The sequence below is a fragment of the Rhinatrema bivittatum genome, chromosome 4 (genome assembly GCF_901001135.1).
Source record: "Rhinatrema bivittatum chromosome 4, aRhiBiv1.1, whole genome shotgun sequence".
Lineage (NCBI taxonomy): Eukaryota > Metazoa > Chordata > Amphibia > Gymnophiona > Rhinatrematidae > Rhinatrema > Rhinatrema bivittatum.
The window spans coordinates 182,638,343-182,661,071 of record NC_042618.1 but is presented as its reverse complement, the minus strand read 5'-3'; the positions used below and the strand labels follow the sequence as shown (position 1 = coordinate 182,661,071).

The window sequence follows — 22,729 nt, the reverse complement described above, 5'->3', positions numbered from 1 at the left end:
ATGGCTCTGGCTCCGTTGCAGCAGCGGTGCTGCCACCGAAGAGGGTCCGTGGTGAGGAGGCCCCACCCTCCGGTAGACCCAGGATTCCTAGGCATTCCCCACTGACATCTGTGCCGGGCACTGAGTCTCCTCAGGGCTCTGAGGAGGCTTCGATGATGCCTCGGCCCCCTCCATCAGTTCTGTTTTCACCGGACGTCCAGGAGGAGTTGGACCACAGTGTGCAGAATGTGGTGCTCCGAGCTTTACGGGGCATTGAACCGCCCCTAGCATTGGTCCCCATACCGGTGCTGGAGCCCGCACCATCTCTATTGTCGCCCCTGCTTTAGCGTCTGGGCACCCTTCAGGGGCAGCCAGTGCCCGGGGGACCATCAGTTCCCTAACGGCCGCCGATACCCTCCTCGGGAGCATTTTCCATCATTGGGTCCTCCAAGGAGGAAGATATGCACTGACCGCAGGCGCCATCTGGTGCTCTGGTCCTGAGGCCACAGTTCCCCGAACCTGTGACGGGGCCATTGTGCCTCCCGCGGCCATCGGTGCCCTCCCTGCCACTGATGCTGCTGGTCCCCTCAGTGCCATCGGTGCCCTTGGGACCCTCAGTGCCCAGACCATAAAGTCTGGACAGGCCTCACCCAAGCAGGCCCCGGGAGGACCTAAGTGAGGAGGAGGGCCCATACGATCCATGGGGAAATGAATCTTCTTTCTCTGAATACTCTGATTGACCTCCTCTCAGAACTTTTGCCACCAGAGAAAAGGTGTTGGTCTCCCCGGGAGGACCTCTCCTTTGTGGGGTTTGTGAAGGCCATGGCTGAAGCCATTCCCTTCCAACTCCTAACTGAGGAGGATGCATGACATAAGATGCTGGAAGTTCTCTAGTTTGTCGATGCACCTAAGAAGATAGTGGCTGTTCCTATCCATGACATCTTCAAGGATCTTCTCCTTAGGATGTGGGAACACCTGATATCAGTTTCTTCGGTGAACAGGAAGGCGGACGCCACTTACGTGGTGCAGCAGGCCTTAGATTTTGAGAAACGCCATCTCCCCATCAGTCTGTGGTAGTGGAGTCTCCTCTCAAAAAAGGCCACACCCATTCCTCCGCGCCCCCCCCCCCCCCCCCAGGGCGAGAACATCGGGAGCTGGATGCCTTAGGTAGGAAGGTCTTTCAGGGTGCAATGCTCATCACCCGTATCGCTTCCTTTCAATTATACATGACTCGGTACAACTGGAACCTGTGGAAACAGGTCCACGAGCTTGCAGAACGTCTGTTGTAGCAGCAACAGGAGTCGTTCCATGCTGTTGAACAACAGGGCCTGGAAGCTGTAAAACACGAGGTGAGAGCCACCTACAATGTTTTTGATACAGCAGCATGGGTGGCCGCCGTGGGCATCGGTGCCCATAGGATGGCCTGGCTACATGCTTCTGACCTTCATCCAGAGGTCCAAGTGAAGTTGGTTGACCTCCCTCCGCAAATCTCTTTGGGGATAAGGTCAGGGACGTGGTAGCCCAGCTGAAGGATCACCATGAAACCAACAGCTATCCGCTAGTGCTTCTGATTCAGAAAATCTTCCTGACCGAGTTCCAGGAAGTTCTTTATCTGCAGCGGAAGTATTATCCTCCATCCACCTGCACTCACATGACCCAGGCTGGTTCTAGAGGTCGCCTTCGCCAACAGTGAACACCCAGGGCCCAGCCGGCTTCCCAGCAGACCCCAGCTAAGGGGTTTTGATTGGAGGCGAGGGAGCATGAGTCAGAGCATCGTACCCCTGGCACATGATCCCTCGGTGGGGGCAGGCTTCTTGGCTTCACCCACTGCTGGCCACTCATCACGTCGGACCGGTGGGTCCTCACAATTGTTTGCCAGGGGCATTCTCTGAACTTCAGAGCAGTCCCGACAGATTCTCCCCCATGTCCATCATGGGGTTTGTCCATCCCACAGAATATACTTCTAATGGAACTCTCCACCCGTCATCAGCAAGGGTGGGGGTTTTACTCAAGGTATTTCTTAATTCCAAAGAGAACTGGGGGCTTATGCCCCATTCTTGATCCCAGGGCCTTGAACAAATTCCTCTGCAAGGAAAAGTTCGAGATGGTCTCTCTGGGCACTCTCATACCACTCCTCAGGAGAGGAAACTGGCTCTGTTCCCTTGATCTCAAAGACGCTTACGCTCACATTGCCATCCTCCCGAGGCACAGGAAGTATTTCTGCTTTTTGGTGGGGCAGACTCGCTATCAGTACAGAGTACTGCCATTTAGCTTGAAGTCAGCTCTTTGAGTCTTCACCAAGTGCCTGGCAGTGGTTGCGGTGCATCACAGACAACAGAGGGTGCATGTGTTCCCCTACCCAGATGACTGATTGGTCAAAAGGAGCGTTGAGCGCTTTGATCCTTACCACTTTCTGGGGTTTGTTATCAACTCCCTGAAGTTCAACCTCTGCCCATCACCCCAGTTGGACTTCATTGGAGCCAGGCTGGACACGACTTAGCGAGGGCGTTTTTGCCCCACGATCGGGCTCTCCCCCTGTCCTTACTGGTGGCCTTGGTGGGCAACAGTCAGCAGGTAACTGCTTGCCTTCTGTTTCGATTGCTGGACCACATGGCAGCTTCTGTCCATGTCACTCCTTTGGCGCGCCTCTGCATGCGCAGGGCACAATGGATTCTGTGGTCGCAGTGACAGCAGGCATCCCAAGACCTCAAGGCTCAAGTCTCCATCCCTGAGGATTTCCCTGTCCTGGTGGGAGAATCTCTCCAATCTGGAACAGGGAGTTCCTTTCCAACCTGCGTTACCTCAAGTAGTCCTCATGACCAATGCTTCCCCCTATGGCTGGGGGGCACATGTGGACAGCCTCCACACGCAAGGGCATTGGGCATCTCAGGAAGCTCGATACCAGATATACTTCCTGGAGCTTCGGGCAATCTGCTACACTCTTTGGGCATTTCAAGATCGGCTGTTCCACAAAGCAGTCCTGATTTGGACAGACAATCAGGTAGCAATGTGGTACATCAACAAGCAGGGAGGCACGGGATCATACCTCCTCTGTCAGGAGGCAGTGCAGGTCTGGGCTTGGGCTCTGTCACAGTCCCTACAAGTGACTTACCTGGCTGGGGCTTTCAATGTACTCGTGGACCACCTCAGCTGCTCTTTCCAGCTGCAAAAGTGGTCCTTAAATCTGGCAGTAGCAGCCCGCATTTTCTGCTTGTGGGGAACTCTGGATGTAGATCTCTTTGCTTCCTTCTACAATTGCAAGGTGAGCAACTTCTGCTCCCTCTTCAGGATGGATGGACTCCCAGCCTCCGATGCCTTTTTCCTCCATTGGGGCGCAGGTCTCCTCTATGCGTATCCTCCTTTTCTGCTTCTCATGAGGACTCACCTGAAGCTCCAACAGGACCAGGGGACCATGATTATACTGGTGCCGTACTGGTCCAGGCATCTCTGGTTCCCTCTCCTCCGAGATCTGTTGATAAGGACTCCTGTCAACCTGGGGACTGCGCCTGACCTGATAACACAGGACTGGTGCAGTCTCCGGGTGTTGGCCCTGAAGGTTTGGATGTTGAGTGCCTAGTCCTTCAGCTCTTGAACCTGTCGGATAACGTGTCCCAGGTGCTGGTGGCCTCCAGAAAACCTTCCACCAGGAAATCTTACCAATTGAAGTAGAAGAGGTTCTCAGCCTGGTGTGGGGAATAAGGCTTAGATCCGTTCACTTGCCCAGTGCCGAGATTTCTGGATTACTTGTGGCACCTTTCCAAGACTGGTCTCGAAACCACCTCGGTCAGGGTCCATTTGAATGCAGTCAGTGCTTACCATAGTGGGGTAGCTGGCACACCCATTGTGGTTCAGTCCATAGTAGGTCGCTTTATTCAGGGCCCAATTCAGCTAAAGCCCTCTCTGCGGCCCTCTGTTGTCTCCTGGGATCTCAACAACATTTTGGAGCGGCTCATGTGTCCTCTTTTTGAGCATCTACGCTCCTGTGAGCTGAAATTCCTCACCTGGAAAGTCCTTTTCCTGGTGGCGGTTACTTCAGCTTGTAGGGTAAGCGAGCTTCAGGCCTTTGTTTCGTACCTGCCCTACATGAAATTCTTTCATGATCATAAGGTACAAACTTAGATTGTAAGCCCTCTGGGGATAGAGAAATACCTACAGTACCTGATTGTAATCTACTTTGAAGTGCCAAAAAAAGTGTGAAAAGCGGAATATAAATCAAATAATAAATAATCATGTGGTCGTAAGTATGCATCCTAAGTTCCTGCCAAAGGCCGTAACTGATTTTCACATCAGTCAGTCCATTGTATTGCCCACCTTTTTTCCAAGGCCTCATTCTCACAAGGGAGAACAGGTTCTACATATGTTGGATTGTAAAAGGGCTCTGGCCTTCTATTTAGAACGTTCATCAGGCTATAGACAGTCCACCCAACTGCTCATATATTTTGACAAGAACAGAATGGTGTTTGCAGTGGGGAAATGTACCTTATCCAACTGGCTAGCAGACTGTATCTCATTCTGCTATATACAATCAGGTCTTCATCTAAGTGGCAGAGTTAAAACTCATTCTGTGAGGGCTATGGCGTCGTCAAAATCTGCAGGGCTGCGACATGGAGCTCCCTACAAATGTTCGCTGCCCATTACTGCTTGGACAAGGATGGCCAACAAGACGGTAGATTCGGCCATTCTGTCCTACTCAATCTCTTCCAGACTTAAACCCAACTCTTCCTACCAGAACCCCCTGGAAGTTGAAACCAAGCTGTTTCCCCACCATCCAACAGTACTTCAGTTGTGTTTGTACCCATTGACACCTTGTTCGTTACCTGTTGGCCTGGGTTGTTGCCGGGAACAGCCTCACCCATCTGTGAGGACTACCATCTTGCTTGTCCTAGGAGAAAGCACAGTTGCTTACCTGTAACAGGTGTTCTCCTAGGACAGCAGGATGTTAGTCCTCAAGAAACCCGCCTGCCACCCCATGGAGTTGGTTTCTCCTTCGTTTTGTTATTTTAGTTTTTTGCTCTTTTTTTTTTTTTTTTTACGAGACCGAAGAGGGACCTTACGTGGTAGTGGCATGCTAGGCATGCTCAGTGTGCCAGTCAAAGCTTCTAGAAACTTTGACAAAAGTTTTCCGTAACATACTCCATTAGATGATATCACCCATCTGTGAGGACTAACATCCTGCTGTCCTATGAGAACACCTGTTACAGGTAAGCAACTGCGCTTTCCTCCCTGGGTTCATAATTTCCTTCAGCTTAATCATGCAATAAATATATTCCGTACTTGCATCTCACACAGTTTCTGACATGTGCTGCTTTTTAATCTGAGCAGAGCTTCATAAAGTATATTTTCATCAATGCCATCTGCATACCACAGCAAAAGAGCACTATAAGTACTAAAATATCTTATTCTGTTAAAAGTATTTTGCTTGGTTGCGCTTGAGGATACTGTGTAGCAAAACATATGGGGAGCATAATCATATTTTATTTTATATTTGCTGTTACATTTTAAGTTGCACTTTTTATTTTTTGCCCACAGAGCCTTTTTAAGTAAAAGGCTTTAAGATACATGGCGCTTTCTGTTTTTGGATGAGATAGGTAACCTATATCTGCACTAGTACATTCGTATGAATGCAAGGTGGAATCTGGTATCTTTTTAGCTTCTCTTCTTCGTTCCCCCTCTACTTCTTTGGGATTCCAGCTGAGTTGGAACCAGTTCTGGAATCCTAATGTCATGAACCTTCATTTGAAACTTTCTGGTGATTTTTCCCCTATTTTATTATCTCCCCTCCCCCCCAAGAAAATGCCTAGTGTGGTCATTTCAGTGACAATCCTTGGCTGGGGGTTCCCTCTGGAATACTGCCATCATGGGCCCTGAATCTAGCCACTAGGTGTCATGTATGAGTGATGACCAAAACTCCTTCTCCTGCATTAGAAGCTGTGAATGCCAACTCTACAGCATCCCCAGCTCCAGTAGAACCAGGGAGCAGAAGAACAGACTCAAGGATCGAACCAGGGATCTTCTGTATGGCACAACCTCTGAGCCACCATACCAGCCGAAATCTGTTTTTGAGAGAGAAAGACCTTTTCTAAATTTAAGGGCAAATTTTAAAAGCCCCACGTGTGGCAAATCCAGTAGATATGCGTGCGGGCCGTGTGGATTTTTAAGAGGCCCGCAGTCACACTCGTATATCTCTCAGTATACGCATTAGAAAGGATTTTGCAAAAATGGGTGGGCTGGGGGTGGGGTCTGGGCAGGACGTGGACAGGGAATGGTTGGGCTGGGAAAGCGCTATTAAATCAGAGTTGCGCACAAGCGCACTAGGATCCAACAGACCGCGTAAGTTGCTCCTGCTATTGGCTGTGGGTAAGTAGTAAAATAAAAATATTTAGGGTAGTCAGTGGGGTTTTAGGGGTCAGGGCTAGTAGGGTAAAAGGGAGGCAGATTAGGTAGGGGGTTTAGGAAGTCCACTCCTTTACAGGGATGAGCTGGGAGGGAACAAGGAAATAGGCCCTACTGCGTTGCCGCGAGCATCTACTAGAATCCCCCCACTTACGCGTGCGAGATGGCATGCATGCGATGATATAAAAATCATGCGTGCATGTGTGTGCGGGTAGCAGATTTTATAATGTACGCATATACGAGCGCATGTTATAAAATTGGGAAGGCCATGTGCACACGCCAGCAAACATGCACACATGTGTGCCCACACGCAACTCTAAAAATGTACTTTATAAATATTATCAGAAATTAATGGACAGTGATTACAACTATTATTATAAGAAATATGCATGTCGTAATAGAGAACAAAGTATAGTGAATTGCTTGCATGTTCTTTATTGCATAGCCTTTGTGTGAAAAACCAGACCTGCTTCAGGCTTGATTCCTTATTTGTTAAAATATGCTTCTTGAGATTTTTTCCTTCACGGTTATATATACACATTTTTTAAATGTATCCTAGATAAACAGGCATGTTAGCAAGGTTTACAAGTTTCATTGGTATGCAATGGGGTCCATCTTCAAAATGTCATCATTATGCTATCAAGGTCACTATTGCCTGCATGAACCAATGGAATTTCTTTGCATATGTCGTCATTTTTTTACATTTTTACTAACATGGCTTCTCTCCAATATGTATAGCACAAGAGATTTGCATGGAACTTATACAATACTCTGCCAGGATTTGAATTGACAAGAGTTGAATTCTAGTTTGAATTACATTCATGGTATTTGAAGAAGATGCGACTAATGTGAATAACATGTCCCTTTGTAGGATCAAGAAAGCAAATTTCAGCAAGAGATTCTTCACCTGGAGCGTGTTCATGAAAAAAAGGTAATGTTACGAAGGTAACTTTGGGGTATATAATTTTAAAGTGTAGGTAATCATTTAAACATTTTCTTATGATTTGTATATGTTATATCATTTAAATCTGCAAGGGTGAAATGTTTGACAGGGTGGAAGGCTATTTATAACAACTAAACAAATAGTATAAAAGATACTGGATAGTTACTGCAAGTAGCATTATAGAAATGGAACATACTGTGTAGCTGCAAACTATATAAGTTTTTGGAGCATTTTAAAGATTTTAGTATGTACTTATGTGACCAGTCTGGATTCACTAGTAAGGTTCCATTCAGCAAAATGTAAAACTTTCCAATGGTGGGAAGTTCACAGAAATGTTTATTATTGAGTGATAGTGGGTGCCTTCCCCTAAAGGGGAAGGGATTGGGAAGAAGTTATAAAAGGTGATTCCACAAGCACTTGAAAAGAGTTATGGGATGGATTTCTGAGGTAGTGAATCTTACAGACTAGGAAGCTAAACCTTGAGGCCTTTAGGGCTAGATAGTGGCTGATGAAGTTTGCTGTACAAGCAGTAGAGAACTCCTTCCAGTACATCTGCAGGTCACCAAGAAGAATAAGAACCACAAGTCCATGGAGCCAGTTCTGTGTAGAGAAACCCACATTTGGAGGAATGCTGCAAAATAAGGTTTTTCAGTTTGTGAGGAAAATAAATGACTTTGGAAGATGGTTTGCTATTTTATGGTAGAAGAAATACAACAGTGAAATTGTATTTATTGCTAGTTAAACTGTATTGATATTACATTTTTGGGAGAAAGATTGTAACTGCATGTGTTGTTCAACAGGTTTTGCAAATCTCCTTAATGTTTAGCTCAGCTATAAAAACAAAAAAAAATGATTGAGGTGATTGTTAGAGATCTAATTGTCACAGTGACAGGGAGACTGGGTTTAGGGGGAAAAATAGTTTATGAACAGTTAAAAGAAATAATTAGAGAAGTTTTGGAAGGAATTAGACACATTTTCTTCCTGGAGTAAGGATAAAGGTAGTAGGTGTTCAGCAATCTTCAGAGAGACATTCTGGAGACAGTGATGTTCTAGCTTTATTAATTTCTCTTATATTTGAGAATGGAAGTGGCTCAGCTACATACAGAAGAGGCTATGATTTGGGGAACCACCTCTTCCTCTAGTCATGGTCAACCAAATGTTCTACCTGTAGGGTGGCAAGAGATAGAAACAGATGGATTGTGTTGGATTTGGGAAGTTTGGGACAGATACTGTTCTGTGGACAAGCAGGACAATTGGGATGATGATATCCAATGGTGCCGACATAGAATGGGCTCTCTCTAGAGACGTAGAAGTCTTTCTGAGCATGCCTGGATACTCCTGCGCAGCCATCGCTGTGCAAGCTTCCTCAGTCCTTTATCTGCTGCTGCATTTTTTCACATGCTCTTGGGGGTTTTTTTTTCCCCTTCTGTTTTTCTTTATATTTTCTTCATTTTTTTTCAAACTGTCTTCTCAAAAAAACAATCTCTTCTCCTTACTTTCTTACTGTCATGTGATGGGGCAATGGCTGGTTGGTGCCATTTTGGAATATGGTGTTGATCAGGCTCAGAGCTAGGGGAATATGGTGTTGATCAGGCTCAGAGCTAGAAATTTGGGAATTTCCAAAAGAAGAACAAGTACTCAAATCAGACTCAGAAGAAGAGTCTTTCTTCTCAAGTGCAGATGAGTCAGAACATTCTTTCTACAGGTCAGTAGAATTCAGTCAGATCCCTCACTGGAGATGACAAAGTGTTAAGTGCCACCAGAAGACATGTCCTACCCATCTTTTATATAAAAGAGGGTGAATTCCATCCCATTTACTTAGAAGAGGACAATTCCAATACCAAAGACTTTCCTATAGTGTTAAAATGTATGTGATCGCCTACACAGGCTAAAGCAGTGCCTGTCTATAGAACAGCTTCAACAGCTTCGGTCAAAGATCTGGCAGACACCTCTGAACATACCTCCAGTAGACAGAAAGATAGTGTTTAGATATAAAGTACAGCAATGTCAGGCTATAGAAAGGACAAACACCTTTATAATTCAGTTGTGGTTGAGGCAGTTCTGAAGAAGGCGAAGAAGTCTAAAACACACTCCAGTACACCACCTGGAAAAAATTTGAAAGTGCTGGATATGGCAAAGAAGAAGATGTTTAGTCAGCAATGTTACAGTCAAAGATATCAGCACACCAATTTCCTAATGGTTCAGTACTTATACGATACATTGCAAAAAAGTAAAGGAAACATCAGCTGCTATGTCTTCAAATATTCCAGCCGCTCTGGCTCCACACATCAGTGATGCAGAAGAATGTACCAAATATCTGATTGTCCATGTATGATACTTTCAATACATCTTTTAGATCTGCTGCAGTAGCAATCGAATCAAGAAGACTAGCATGACTAAAAGTCTTGAGGTCCATATTCAGCCTTTAACCGGCTAAATTCTAGATGCTAATAAGTTAGGAGGCTAGAATTTAGCCAGATAAGTTAGGGGTGTTCAGGAGCATAACTGGGAGGAGTTGAGATAGCTGGCTAAGTTAACTGGCTACCTCTGATATTCAGGGTTAGCCGGATGACTTAGCCAACTAAATTTGGTCAAAACAAAGAGCTGTCCTAAAGTTAGGTGGCTATAGTTAGCCGGCTAACTACTTAAGATAGTCGGATATATTCAATTGTGCAGCTGCACTACTGAATATGCCTCTAAATTTAGCCGGGTAAATTTATCCGGATAACTTTGTTATCCGGATTGTGTCTGAATATAGACCTCCTCAGGTTTAAGGGATGATAAACTGGCAGATGCTCCGCGCATGGGCAAGAATCTGTTCAGCAACAAAGTGATAGAAGCAGTGGGATATAATTAAAGGTCACTGCTCCACTTTACAACCCTATCAACAGCTACCTATCAACAATCATATCAAAAGAAATTCCAGTATCCAACTTAAAAAAATATACTATTTTTCTCAGAGATGTTAGCAACCATACCAATACTACTAGCACAGGACTCAATACAGCAAACACAAATAAGACCCTATGCCAGGGAAGGACCCCAGCAAAGATCTGCCATACAGACTACATAGAAACCTGGTCCTCAGTTTTAACTACCAGTTTTCAATACACTCTCTTCCTATGCAGATTCTTTCATTGGGGGGAAGACTGCAGAATTTTCATTCTCATAACTACAGACCACTGGGTTCTGAAAATAATTCAGCAAGAATATCACTTGAATTTCTTTCAACTACCACCTATAAATCCTCCCCAGCATCTTCATCTACCTCTAGAGTAACTTCAGGTTCTGACAGAAGAAATAGCTTCTTGCTAAAAGCTCAGGCAATAGAGCCAGTCTTAACCTTGGAGAAAGGAAAGGCACCCAGATACTTTCTCATTCCGAAAATGTCAGAACTTCACTCAATCTTAGATCTCAGAAAAGTGAACAAGTTGTTTTTAAAAAGAGAATGCAAGATGAACTCCCTGGGCACTATTCTCCCATGCTTGGAGATGGGGATTGGTTGACAACCCTAGATTTGCTGGATGTTTACTTGCATATAGCCATATACATGTAATCCCATCCCCAGCTGACGGGACTTCGATGGGGCCATAAAAGATTTTAGTGTCTCTTTGGGACTGGGACCACTCCTAGCAGGCTGATACAAAAAAATATCTTTCCCCCAGGGTCTGGATCCTTTGTTGAATGGGGGGGGGGGGGGGGGGGGGGGAAGGCTTTTCCTTTCAAGGCCCAGAGTGCTAGGGGTGACTTGTTAGCTTTTATCCCTGGGAGAGGAGTACTCCGCCTTCATTGAGAGTGCTATATATGCCAAAAATAAGTCTTTACTTATGATAATTTCATATAGGTAAATGGAACAACAATTTAGTTCTTAGCACCACTGTGATGTTTCATTACAGTTTTTTCCCTCAATCTGTACATGGGTTTCTAATGCCAGGGCCAGGGAAACATCCACCCTCCAGGGCTGGGTCAAATGTGAGTTCATAGGTGTGCAGGGTATCCTTTTGATGGCCAAAAACTGGTAAAAATAATAAAACTCAGTCTCAGCACAGAGAGTCCAAATCTTGTCTCTCCCCAGGGGAGAAGACTCCGTTTGGATGTCCTTGAAGTTGTCAAATAATTTTTACTCACATTTAGGTGATTTGTCTCTGTTTCTTTCTCAGTCCTTTCACGATTGGAAGGATCCTCTTTGGAACAGGCAGTTCCCACTGTTCCAGGAAGGAAGGGGCAGTCAAACACTTCCTCCTGGATTTTACAGCCAAAATCCCTTTTTCCCAGAACTGAATTCAACACTGAAGTTATTCTTACAGCAAGTCACCGCCATACATCCTTCCTCGTGGAGGGTGTAGAGGATCAAGTCTTCCCTACCCAGGGCATCCCAGCCCCAAGGTTCCCCCTTCCCTGAGTCCAGATGATACCCAGTAGTCTCACAAGGCTTCTACCTTGAAAAAGGAAAAATCCTGAAAATCAACCCGGAGGGAGACTCAACCAGCCAGCGAGTAGAATGGAAGAACCACCTCCCATCCCTGCTTAGACCCCCAGGCAGGGTTTCCTAATTTCTCCAAATGAGCCTGAAAACCAATACAGAAACATTGTTCCTTACTACCATCTAACTCTAAGAAACCTAAAAGTACTCCCCACAGTCACTCAGTAGAGAGCTGCATATAAAACCCAGAAAAGGGGATGGCCATGCCAGCACTCTCAAAAAGAGGGGCTGCATATGAATGACACCACCCCTAATTTTTCCACTCTAGCTGCACTATGCCTAGTGCATATATGATCATCCAGGGCCCTACTGGTAATGTGCCTGGAGGGGCCATTACATACTATACAAAAGCCACAGGAAGTACCTATGCTTTGTTTTAAATGTTCAGTATTACCAGTATAGAGTTTTGCCTTTTGGTCAAGGGTATTTACCAAGAGGTCTATATTCAGACATAGTCTGGATAGCAAAGTTAGCCGGATAAACTTATCCGACTAACATTGGAGGCATATTCAACAGTGCAGCCACACTATTGAATATAGATAGCTATGTTAATTTGCTAGCCGGCTAACTTTAGGACAGCTCTTTGACTTGACCAGACTTAGCTGGCTAAGTCATCCAGGTAACTCAGAATATTGGAATTAGCCGGTTAACTTAGCTGGCTAACTCAACTCCTCCCTGGACCACCCCTAAGTTATCCGGCTAAATTCTAACCAGCTAACTTATTAGCTGGCTAGAATTTAGCCGGCTAAAGGCTGAATATAGTCAGGTAAGTCATTTAGATGGATAACTGTAAAGTTAGCCATCTAAATGGCTTTTGAATATGGACCTCTCTGTGTTTAGTTGAAATAGCTGCACACATCAGAAAGAAAAATGTTACTCTTCCCATATCTGGATGAATGGCTAATATCCAGAAGAACTCAGATGGAGGCTGTAGAGATGATTTGCTACCCACTCAACATCTAAATCTCTTTGGAGTTCCTATTAAATTATAAAAAATCCCACCCAACTCCAACATGTCAATTGGAGTTCATAATAATTGCCTGGACACCAGCAAAGGCAAGACTTTCCTCTCTCATCAACGGATGGAAACTTGATAGTTCAAAGCGTATCCAAGTGACCTTATATGATATCCAGAGTCTTTTTGAGTATGTTAGGTTATATGGCAGCCACTGTCTATGTAGTTCCACTTGCCTTCATATAAGTCAAGCTCAGTGATATTTAAGATGTCCATGGAACCAACATACTCTACTGATGTCTGTCGAAATACAGTTCATAAGGCAGCTGACCCAACCATTAAACCTTCTCAGTAGCTAAAATTTTCATCCTCTTCAACCACAAAAAATTATAACAGATGCCTCTGCACAAGAATGGGGTGTCCATCTCAGTGCAGCTTGCTCGCAGGGCACTTGGCCTATTCAAGAAAGATGTTCAGGAATGGATAAAAGATTCAATATTTCAAGTTCAAAATGACAATCAAGTAGCCATGTCCTATAGCTACAAACATGGAGGTATGGAATCCACAGTTCTGTCAGAAAACATGCAAGATAAAGAATTAGATGACAAAAAGGAGGATATAATTGGTAACTATATACTTCTGAGACAACTCAATACCCTACCAGATTCTTTTAAGCCATCAGCTACACCCTCACGAGTGGTCTCTTCCAGCACAGTATGCTTCTTATTTCAAAAGTGGAGAATACAGGAGGTGGACCTCTTTGTAGCTTCATCTAACCACAAACTTCCTTTTTACTGTTCAAAAAGACCAGATGTGGAAGCCCTAGCAAAGGATGCCTTTGTCATTCCATATGACAAGCATCTTCTCTAGGCATTTTCACCCATTCCTCTCATAACAAGAACTTTCTTAAAGCTGAGAAAAGACAAGGGCATAATGATCCTCATATCACCTTTTTGGCTCTCACTAGGTTTAGTTTTCTTAGTTGCAAAAGCTAGCTATTTCTCCACCAATACATCTTCAAATATTTCCAGCATTGCTCATCAGAACCAAGGTTCTGTCCTTTACCCAAACCTTTAGTCTCTAGCTTTGATTGCATGGATATTGAACATAAGAACATAAGAAATTGCCTTGCTGGGTTAGACCAAGGGTCCATCAAGCCCAGCATCCTGTTTCCAACAGAGGCCAAACCAGGCCACAAGACCCTGGCAATTACCCAAACACTAAGAAGATCCCATGTTACTGATGCAATTAATAGCAGTGGCTATTCCCTAAGTAAACTTGATTAATAGCCGTTTATGGACTTCTTCTCCAAGAACTTATCCAAAACCAGCTAGTGCAATCTTTGCTGTTTCCTGCATAAGTGAAAAAGTTAATCTTGGCTTCAAGGAAGCCCTGCACCAGATGACACAATTTCAAATGAAAAAGATTTTCAGCTTGGTGTGTTACAAGAAATATTGATCTGTTTACCTGCTCAACTTCTCCTTTACTGCAATATCTGCTTCACCTCTCTGATTCAGGATTAAAAATCCAGTCAGAGTGCAACTTGGTGCCATTGCCATCTATTGCCATTAGGAACAGGGTTATCCTATAACTCACCATCCTATAGTAGCTAGATTCATCAATGGACTTTATCATCTTTGCCCTCCCATAAAGATTCTTCCTCAATAGGATCTCAACATAGTTCTTGCCAAATTGATTTTTTCACCTTTTGAGCCCTTGGTGATAGCGGAACTCAAATTCCTATCATGGAAAGTATTATTTTTAATAGTAGTAACCTCAGCACAGAGAGAAGGGAACTTCAAGCTTTAGTTGTTCATGCTCCCTATAGAAAGATATTTAACTTAAGAACATAAGAAATTGCCATACTGGGTCAGACCAAAGGTCCATTAAGCTCAGCATCCTGTTTTCAACAGTGGCCAATCCAATCAGTTGGTGTTGAGAACTCATCTGAAATTTCTGCCAAAAGTGGTTTCTTAAATCAATCCATTGTTCTTTTTTAATTTTTCTCAAAACTTCTTACTAACACAGCGGAGCAGATTCTTCATATTTTAGATCAGGGGTCCCCAAACTATGGCCCATGGAGCTCAATGTTCCTGCCCACCATACTTTTCCTTTTGCTACTGGATCGTAGCCTACTGAAAGTTTTTATTTGGTCCCTCCCCCTTTCAGGTGCAGTGGCAGCAGCAAAGCTGGTGGGGTTTCCTAGGCCCCATCAGTGGAACAAGAAAAAAAAAAGAGGTTGGCAGGGATTCCCAGGCACCAACAGTGGAACTGGAAGAAGACACATGCGACAATGAAAGCAGGCTCTAGCAAGGAGCTCTGCCAGTGACACCAGAGCCCTAACGCTGGAAGCAAGTGCTGACGGTGAGGCCAGGTTCCACCAGTGACCCAGGAACCACAGCACTGGAAGAAGGCACTGGTGGAACGGTCAGTCCCTGCCAGTGAAAATCAAAGTGGGTGGGAGATGAGAGGAAGGGGAAAGGAAGTGTGTGAGAAGAAAGAGGGGGTGAATTAGCAGGAGGAGAGAGAATAAAAGGAGGTGAAAAGTGAATGAAGGAAAGGAGAGGAGATGAATAAGAGAGGAGGGGAGCAAGAGGGAAGGGAGGGAAGTGGGTTAAAAATAAGTGAAAGGATAGGGCAAGAGGGGGAGAGGAGTGTAAAGGGAAGAGGAGGAGTGAGTAAGGGAGGGATATGAAAGGTAAGTGAAGGGAGGGAATGGGGTGAGAAGTTGGAGTGAATGAGAGTAAGAGTGGTGAGTGGGAGGGAGAGAGATGAAAGAGGGAAGGTGGTTTGGGATCAGAAGAAAAAGGATGAATTGGACGGGTTGTGAGAGTAAGAAGGAAGGGAGATGAAAAACATGAGAGGGAGGGAATACGCTGAGAGTGAATGGAGGGAGGTGAGAAGGAAAGGGGTAGAAGAAAAGGGTGAAGGTGGGGATGGAGTGAGAGTAAGAGTGAAAGGTTGGGAAGAAATGTGTGAAAGGGAGAGAGCTCCCCACAAACACACATACATATATATTTACATTTACATCATGAGATAGGTGCAGGGTTCCCAGAAGTGTGGCACAGTTGCCAACTTCAGAGTAATCTAGAAATAATTGGCCCTGCCCCTTTTTCTCCCCCTTTCCCAGCATCTCAAATCCCCCCCCAATACACAAAACCTTAGGGGGACCCCGCCCCCGGCATTGTCCCTATCAGTTTTTTGAAATGCCCTATGTGGCCCTTCCCCTGAAAAGGTTGGGAACCCCTGCCCTAGATTGTAGAATGACTTGTCAACGAAGCGTGATTTTTTTGGCTGTGACATGATTGGTATAGCCCGGCAGATGAACCGGGGATGCCTAGCCTTGTCCCAGCTTGAGCGCATCTGCCCACGCTTATAGCAGGCAGATGCGCTCAAGCTGAGACAAGGATAGGCATCCCCTTTACTAATCTCTTCCCTTGCAGTTGAGCCATTGGGTTCTGAGATTAGCAGGACTTAGGCGAGGAACCAGCAGAAGGGCGGTCAGGCAGTCGGAACACAGTGAAGGTCAGGGCAGGCGGCTATCTGGCAGAGTCCGTGTCCAAGCAGAGGTCAAGTCAGATAGAAATCAGGCAGAATGAGTCTGAACCCAAGCAGAAGTTGAAGCACAAGAAGTCAGTCTGAGAAAAGAGAGAGAACCAAGGACCGGGAGAAAACAGAAGGACCGGAATGGGGCAAGGCTAGAGCAGGAACAAGGCAATACATACAGCCAGCAAGGCATGACAAGGGACCTGTTGCTAAGGCATCTGCTACTTGCACGACTAGCCTTAAAATAGCCAGGGACTGGTGATGTCATCCGAAGGTGCCACTGTCCTTTTCCTGCCGCTGAGCCTTTAAAACTCGGGGACTCATACGTTTGGCAATGGAGACCTGGCTGAGAAGAGGTATGGCAGCATCAAGGGTGAGTGGGTCCACTGGTGGCCTGGCGTTACACTTTTATTTGATTTGGAAAGGTCTAAGCCTTTCAAAATCCTCAACTCTTTATTTTTTACAATCCAACGAAACAAGGATTACTGATTCAAAAACAAACCTTATCTACATTGGTATCAAACTGTATTACTTTTTCCTACATACGTTCTGGAAAGCATTTACCAGCTAAGATAAAAGCTCATCAGATCAGGGCAACATCCATAGCTCATCTGCCTCAGCACAGGACATCTGCAAAGCAGCCACATTGTCCTCTGTACAGATTTTTACCAAGCATTACTGCTTTAATAAAGATTTTCTCAAGGATAGTTGTTTTAGCCAGGCAATTCTGAAAAACCTTTTTTAAAAATTTGCTTTAACTCTACCTCCAACCTCTTTAATGGGTTGTAATAACACTTAAGCATCAGAAATTCAAATATATCATCGCAGTCCTCAACTTGAAAGTCCCACTTGTGTGCCTGGATTAGTCCTGCTTGTCAATGGTAAAAGAGAAACTGCTAATCCTGTGACAGGTGTTCTCTGTGGACAATGGAACTCTTCAGCCACACAATTCCACCCTCCTCCCCAGAATTGAAGCTTAGCTAGTGAAGTGACTGAGGAGGCTCGTGTGGCGGTGGTTGCACCTGAACACCCATGCATACTCAGGAAGACTTCTAGGTCTTCCTGAGCTTTTGAGACAGCCTGTTCCGTTTTGGTGAAGTTGCATGATGTCATCCCATGTGTGTGTGGTTGATTTGGTCCACTGTCTGCGGAGAATACCTGTTACAGGTAAGCAATTTTGCTATATCCAGGCAATTTGGCACATATGGCCAAGTGAAAAAGTGCACCCTCACCCTCTACACAACATACGACACCAAGAGCTGAGAGACTCCATTTCATTTCTTTTTTTTTGGGGGGGGGGGATGATATTTAAAACATAACACTATTATTATTTATAACCTATAAGTAGATACAAGTGTGATCCTGTTCTTGAAACTGTGATGCTCAGGTCTGTATGGATATGATCCTTAAGCTCTATCAGAACTGACCCTTAACTGCTATACAACTGATTAGTAATCTTTACCTTGTTAAATAGTAGTGGTTGAAAAAGGAGTATGTGCCTTTAAACCATGATGATATCCTGTCTTTTTTTGCTGCTGTTGAATTACTGTATATGATTATATTATACTAATTGAGTTCTAGATCTCATTAACAGTCAAGCAAACTCCCTCCACTACCAGGCAATTGGTGATATACCACAAAACCCTGCCAAAAACACACTCAGAACCTTTATATCAAATCTAACACCCCATAACAGCACTAACATCCAGGATTCACACAGCAACAACAGGGCCTGTGGCTCCTGTTAGCTCCTGTTAGCTAAAGCCCTTTGTACAACTGGCTCATCTATCCACCCCCACACACACACACCTGGCTGAGTCACTTGCCCATCTTCTAAACACTTCACTACTTAATCTCTCACTAGATAGTTGGCAGTATGTATTTGCTGTCTTTCTGTGGCATAATCAAGGAGGTTTACAACATTATGTGATAGTGATAAACATCAATATTTTATTTATTTATTTGTATTTTTCTATACCGGCATTCACGGAGTTCGTATCATGTCGGTTTACATAAAACAAGGGGTGAGAAATACATTATAACGTAAATAACTAATAACATAAGAGTATACATTAAAAGTAAAACAAGTGCATGGAAGAAAAAGTTACAATAAAACGGGGGTCATTCTAACTGGGATAAGAGTTAGAGGAAAGATAAAAAGTTTAACAAGAAGTAAAACATTGTAGTGATTGGTAGATAGTGACTGTTTCAGTTTAATAGGAAATGTTCAGTAATGCTGCATTTGATGGTAGTGAATCTTTAAGGGTCCGGAAATGCTTTCATGAACAGCCATGTTTTCAGTCTTTTCCTGAAGGTTGGAAGACATGGTTCCTGTCTTAGTTCTAGGGGGATGGAGTTCCACAGTGGGGGACCTGCTGTGGAGAAGGCCCGATCTCTCAATGTTATATGTTGGGTGGTATTGTTGTGTGGTACCTGTAGATATTCTCTATATGCTTCTCTGATGGGTCTGTTGGAGGAGTGTTTTTTAAGAGCTATTTGTAGATGGAGTGGAGCCAGTCCATGGATATTCTTGTAGATTGTGGTGAGGGATTTATGAATTATTCTGTAGTGGATTGGTAACCAGTGTAGGTCTTTAAGGACTGGTGTAATGTGATCTCTTCTTCTTTTGTTTGTTAGAATTCTTGCTGCGGTGTTCTGTATCATTTGGAGCGGTTTAGTATGTGATGATGGGAGGCCTAGTAGGATCGAGTTGCAGTAATCAATTTTCGCAAATATTATTGCTTGGAGCACTGTTCTATAATCATGGAAGTGAAATAGGGGTTTTATTCTTTTTAATACGTGCAGTTTGTGAAAGCAGTCTTTGGTTGTTTGGTTGATAAACGATTTCAAATTTAGCCGGTTATCTATGGAGACTCCTAAATCTCTTACTTTTGAGGTTTGCAAGTTGGCTGGCGGGTTTGTAGTGATTTTGCAATTATCTGGAGAGATTAGAATGAATTCACTTTTTGATTGGTTTAGGATTAGATTTAAGCTGGATAAGAGCTCGTTAATTTCTTGAAAGCAATTTTCCCAAAGTTCTAGCGCTTTAGTGATGGATTCTTTGATGGGGATCACAATCTGGACGTCGTCGGCAAAAATGAAGTGTTTTAGGTTCAATTTGTTTAGCAGTTGGCAAAGCGGGAGAAGGTATAAGTTGAAAAGTGTTGGTGAGAGAGAGGAACCCTGAGGAACTCCTTGTGATGATGGGTATCTGGAGGATTCTTTGTTGTGGATTTTCACTTTGAAACCTCTGTTTTCTAGGAATGTTTTGAACCATGTTAGTGCTGATCCTGCAATACCGATGTTCGCTAGTTGATTTAGTAAAATGGCATGGTTCACAGTATCGAACGCTGCCGATAGATCCAATAAGATCAGTAGGAAGGCCTGTCCTTTATCGAGGCCCAAAATAATGTAGTCAGTCAGTGAGATGAGAAGGGATTCGGTGCTTGAGGCTTTTCTAAAACCGAATTGAGTGGGGAAAAGAATTTTGTGTTCTTCTATGTAATCTGCTAGTTGTGTGTTAACTAGTTTCTCCATCACCTTGGCAATGAAAGGCAGATTTGAGATTGGACGGAAGTTGTTAGGATCTTTGGGGTCCAAGTTAGGCTTCTTAAGTAGCGGTTTGATGGATGCTATTTTGAGGTCGTCTGGGTAGAAACCCTGGATGAATGAGCAGTTTATAATGTCTGCTAGGGTTTTGGTTATGGTGTCCGGGATTAGCAGTAGTAATTTAGACGGGATTAGCAGTAGTAATTTAGACGGGATTAGCAGTAGTAATTTAGTAGTATTTAGTAGTAAATTAGTAGTAAATTTAGTAGTATTTAGTAGTAAATTAGTAGTAATTTAGACGGGATTAGCAGTAGTAATTTAGTAATCTACATCCTCTCCAGAGATGACCCCAGCACTCTCCTCTTCCCTAGCCATAGGCACACAAGGATTTTGCAAGAAATCTCATACAGCAGAGAACAGTCCTCTGCTTCCTGCTCCAGCCCTTCCCCTACCAGGCAGCCTGCAGGGTAGGAGGTTGGATGAGGCAGAAACTGGTGCAGACAGAGTAGAGAAGAAAATAATCAATCTGCTCCCTAATCCAGCCTCTTACCCCATGTCTTGCAGGGAACAGGAGGGGAAGGGGAAATATTGGAATGGACAGAGCAGAACAGTCCAAAGAGGAGCTATTCTGCTTCCTAATATAGCCCTTCCCTTGTTGTTTATCCCCTCTGGGCCGCAGGAACAAGGTTCCCTTTTGGCAGTGGTATTTGTGGCTCAGGCCATATTGGCCATAAGCTTCTATAGTTCTGTTGGGAGAGAAGTGAGGCAGAAATATATTACCCTGATAGTATCTACTGCAAAATGTATTGGCGATGAGAGAATGTCTCAATGTGACATCTTAGGAAAGACAAAATTGATGGGGACCATCACAGGAGTGGTAGATACCCTAAGGAAGGGTGAAGTGTCTTCTGGTGGAAGACTCCATTGGCAAGGGAGCTGATTTAGGGTCAGAAAGAGAGGGAGTCAGGATGCTTAAGTACCTGGCATAAGTCACAACTTAGATGAATACAAGCTAATCATTAGTATCACTGGGCAGCAGGACTGCAAGGAGAATGTGACATGATTGTCCACCTCAATAGAACTACTATAATGCTGAGGTGTTTAAAATCATGAGAGGTCTAGAATGGGTAAATGTGAATTGGTTATTTACTCTTTCGTATAATAGAAGGACTAGGGGGCACTCTATGAAGTTAGCATGTGGCACATTTAAAACTAATCGGAGAAAGTTCTTTTTCACTCAACGCACAATTAAACTCTGGAATTTGTTGCCAGGGGATGTGGTTAGTGCAGTTAGTGTAGCTGTGTTCAAAAAAGGAGTGGATAAGTTCTTGGAGGAGAAGTCCATTACCTGCTGTTAATTAAGTTGACTTAGAAAATAGCCACTGCTATTACTAGCATCAGTAGCATGGGATAGTCTTAGTTTTTGGGTACTTGCCAGGTTCTTATGGCCTGGATTTGCCACTGTTGGAAACAGAATGCTGGGCTTGATGGACCCTTGGTCTGACCCAGTATGGGAAGTTCTTAATGTTTTTGAAACAGTTTATTTTCATTTTTGTCTTTAAATTTAATATTCACAACTGTTACAGTGCCCAGCACTGAGGGAGATGATAACACATCAGATGCACATCTCACCAGTCACTAAATCTTATATACATTCCAAGGAACTTTGTCTAAATACTGTTATCAGATTTGGGGATTCCTCCCAAAAATATCATTGCCTGAGGTTCTAGAAAGCAAATACACTGATCTATATACATATACCTAGAAGGCTGCCCCCATAAACACACTACCCATACCTTTCAGGTCTGATCTTCCTTATGACACCAAAAGGGCACCTACACTTTATCATACAAAGGAGACTGTATTACAGTAATTTCTATTACAGTAATTTAATGAACCTGTCAGTTCCAGCAAACTACCGTAGGAACAGCCTTCCACAGCGTGGTAATTGTGAACCGTCCTGCATGAATCAAATGATCAGCAAGTTGATGCTTTGCTGTGCTTAAGTTATGGTCATTCCATCTTCCCAACAAAGGGAAGGTTCTAGGCTGATCTCCCCTCCTAAGATACAGCACGTCTCTTGCCTGACCTGTTTCCAGAAGTCCTCCACTAGAGGGCACTCCCATCACACATGTAAATATATACCCACCTGCCCATACCCTCTCCAACATAGGTTTGAGGCCCCTGCCAAAAATGTAGTATAATATACCGGGGACCTGTATCCTCTATGGAGGAGTTTCACCATTAGTTCTTCTTACTTACTACACAAGGAGATCTTATGCACCTTTTTACAATTATCCCTCCAATGTACAGCATTTAAGTCCAAATGCAAATCCCTATTCCACTGCATTTCTAGTCTGAGTGGGGGATATCTTTCCATCTGACATTCTAACACTACCTTATAAAAGTTTGAGATTCCCCGCCTTGTCATGTCTTCATGGGCAATAACTTGTTCTACTGGGTTGAGCGCCTTTTGCTCCCTTCCCTTTCTCCCATCAGTCTTTAATAAAAAGACTCTGTCTCTCTCAGTATCCCATAATCTTCTTTTAGATCCAGAAATGATCTAATTTAAACGTCGTCCTCTTCCCATAATTGTCCTATGCATTGCAGTGTAATGTTTGGCAATCTCAGGTTTTGCCTGATGGGTATGACTCCTGACAGTACTAGTGAGGGAATCCCAAATTTCTGCTCACCCTTTTCCAGATCTTGATAGTATGAAATATATAAGAACTTACACTGCTCACCCTATTTCTCCTGTCAGCTGTACCCCCAGTGAATACCAGTGTGTCGCCTTGTCTCTATGGAACCAGGATAATGCACCCATAAGACCTGCTGCCCAGTAATATCCCTGAAAGCAGGAAAGTGCCATTCCCCTGGCCTC

General features: G+C 44.1%; 1 protein-coding gene across 6 annotated transcripts in view; it reads left to right on the top strand.

The window, feature by feature from the left end:
- CEP112 (centrosomal protein 112) overlaps positions 1-22,729 on the top strand; it is a 1,022,051-nt gene that overhangs the window by 313,194 nt on the left and 686,128 nt on the right. For all 6 annotated transcript variants that reach the window (XM_029599329.1, XM_029599330.1, XM_029599331.1 and 3 more), the window contains one exon: positions 7,244-7,303. In XM_029599329.1, coding sequence (XP_029455189.1) covers positions 7,244-7,303 — 60 coding nt within the window. The remainder of the gene's footprint in view (positions 1-7,243; positions 7,304-22,729) is intronic.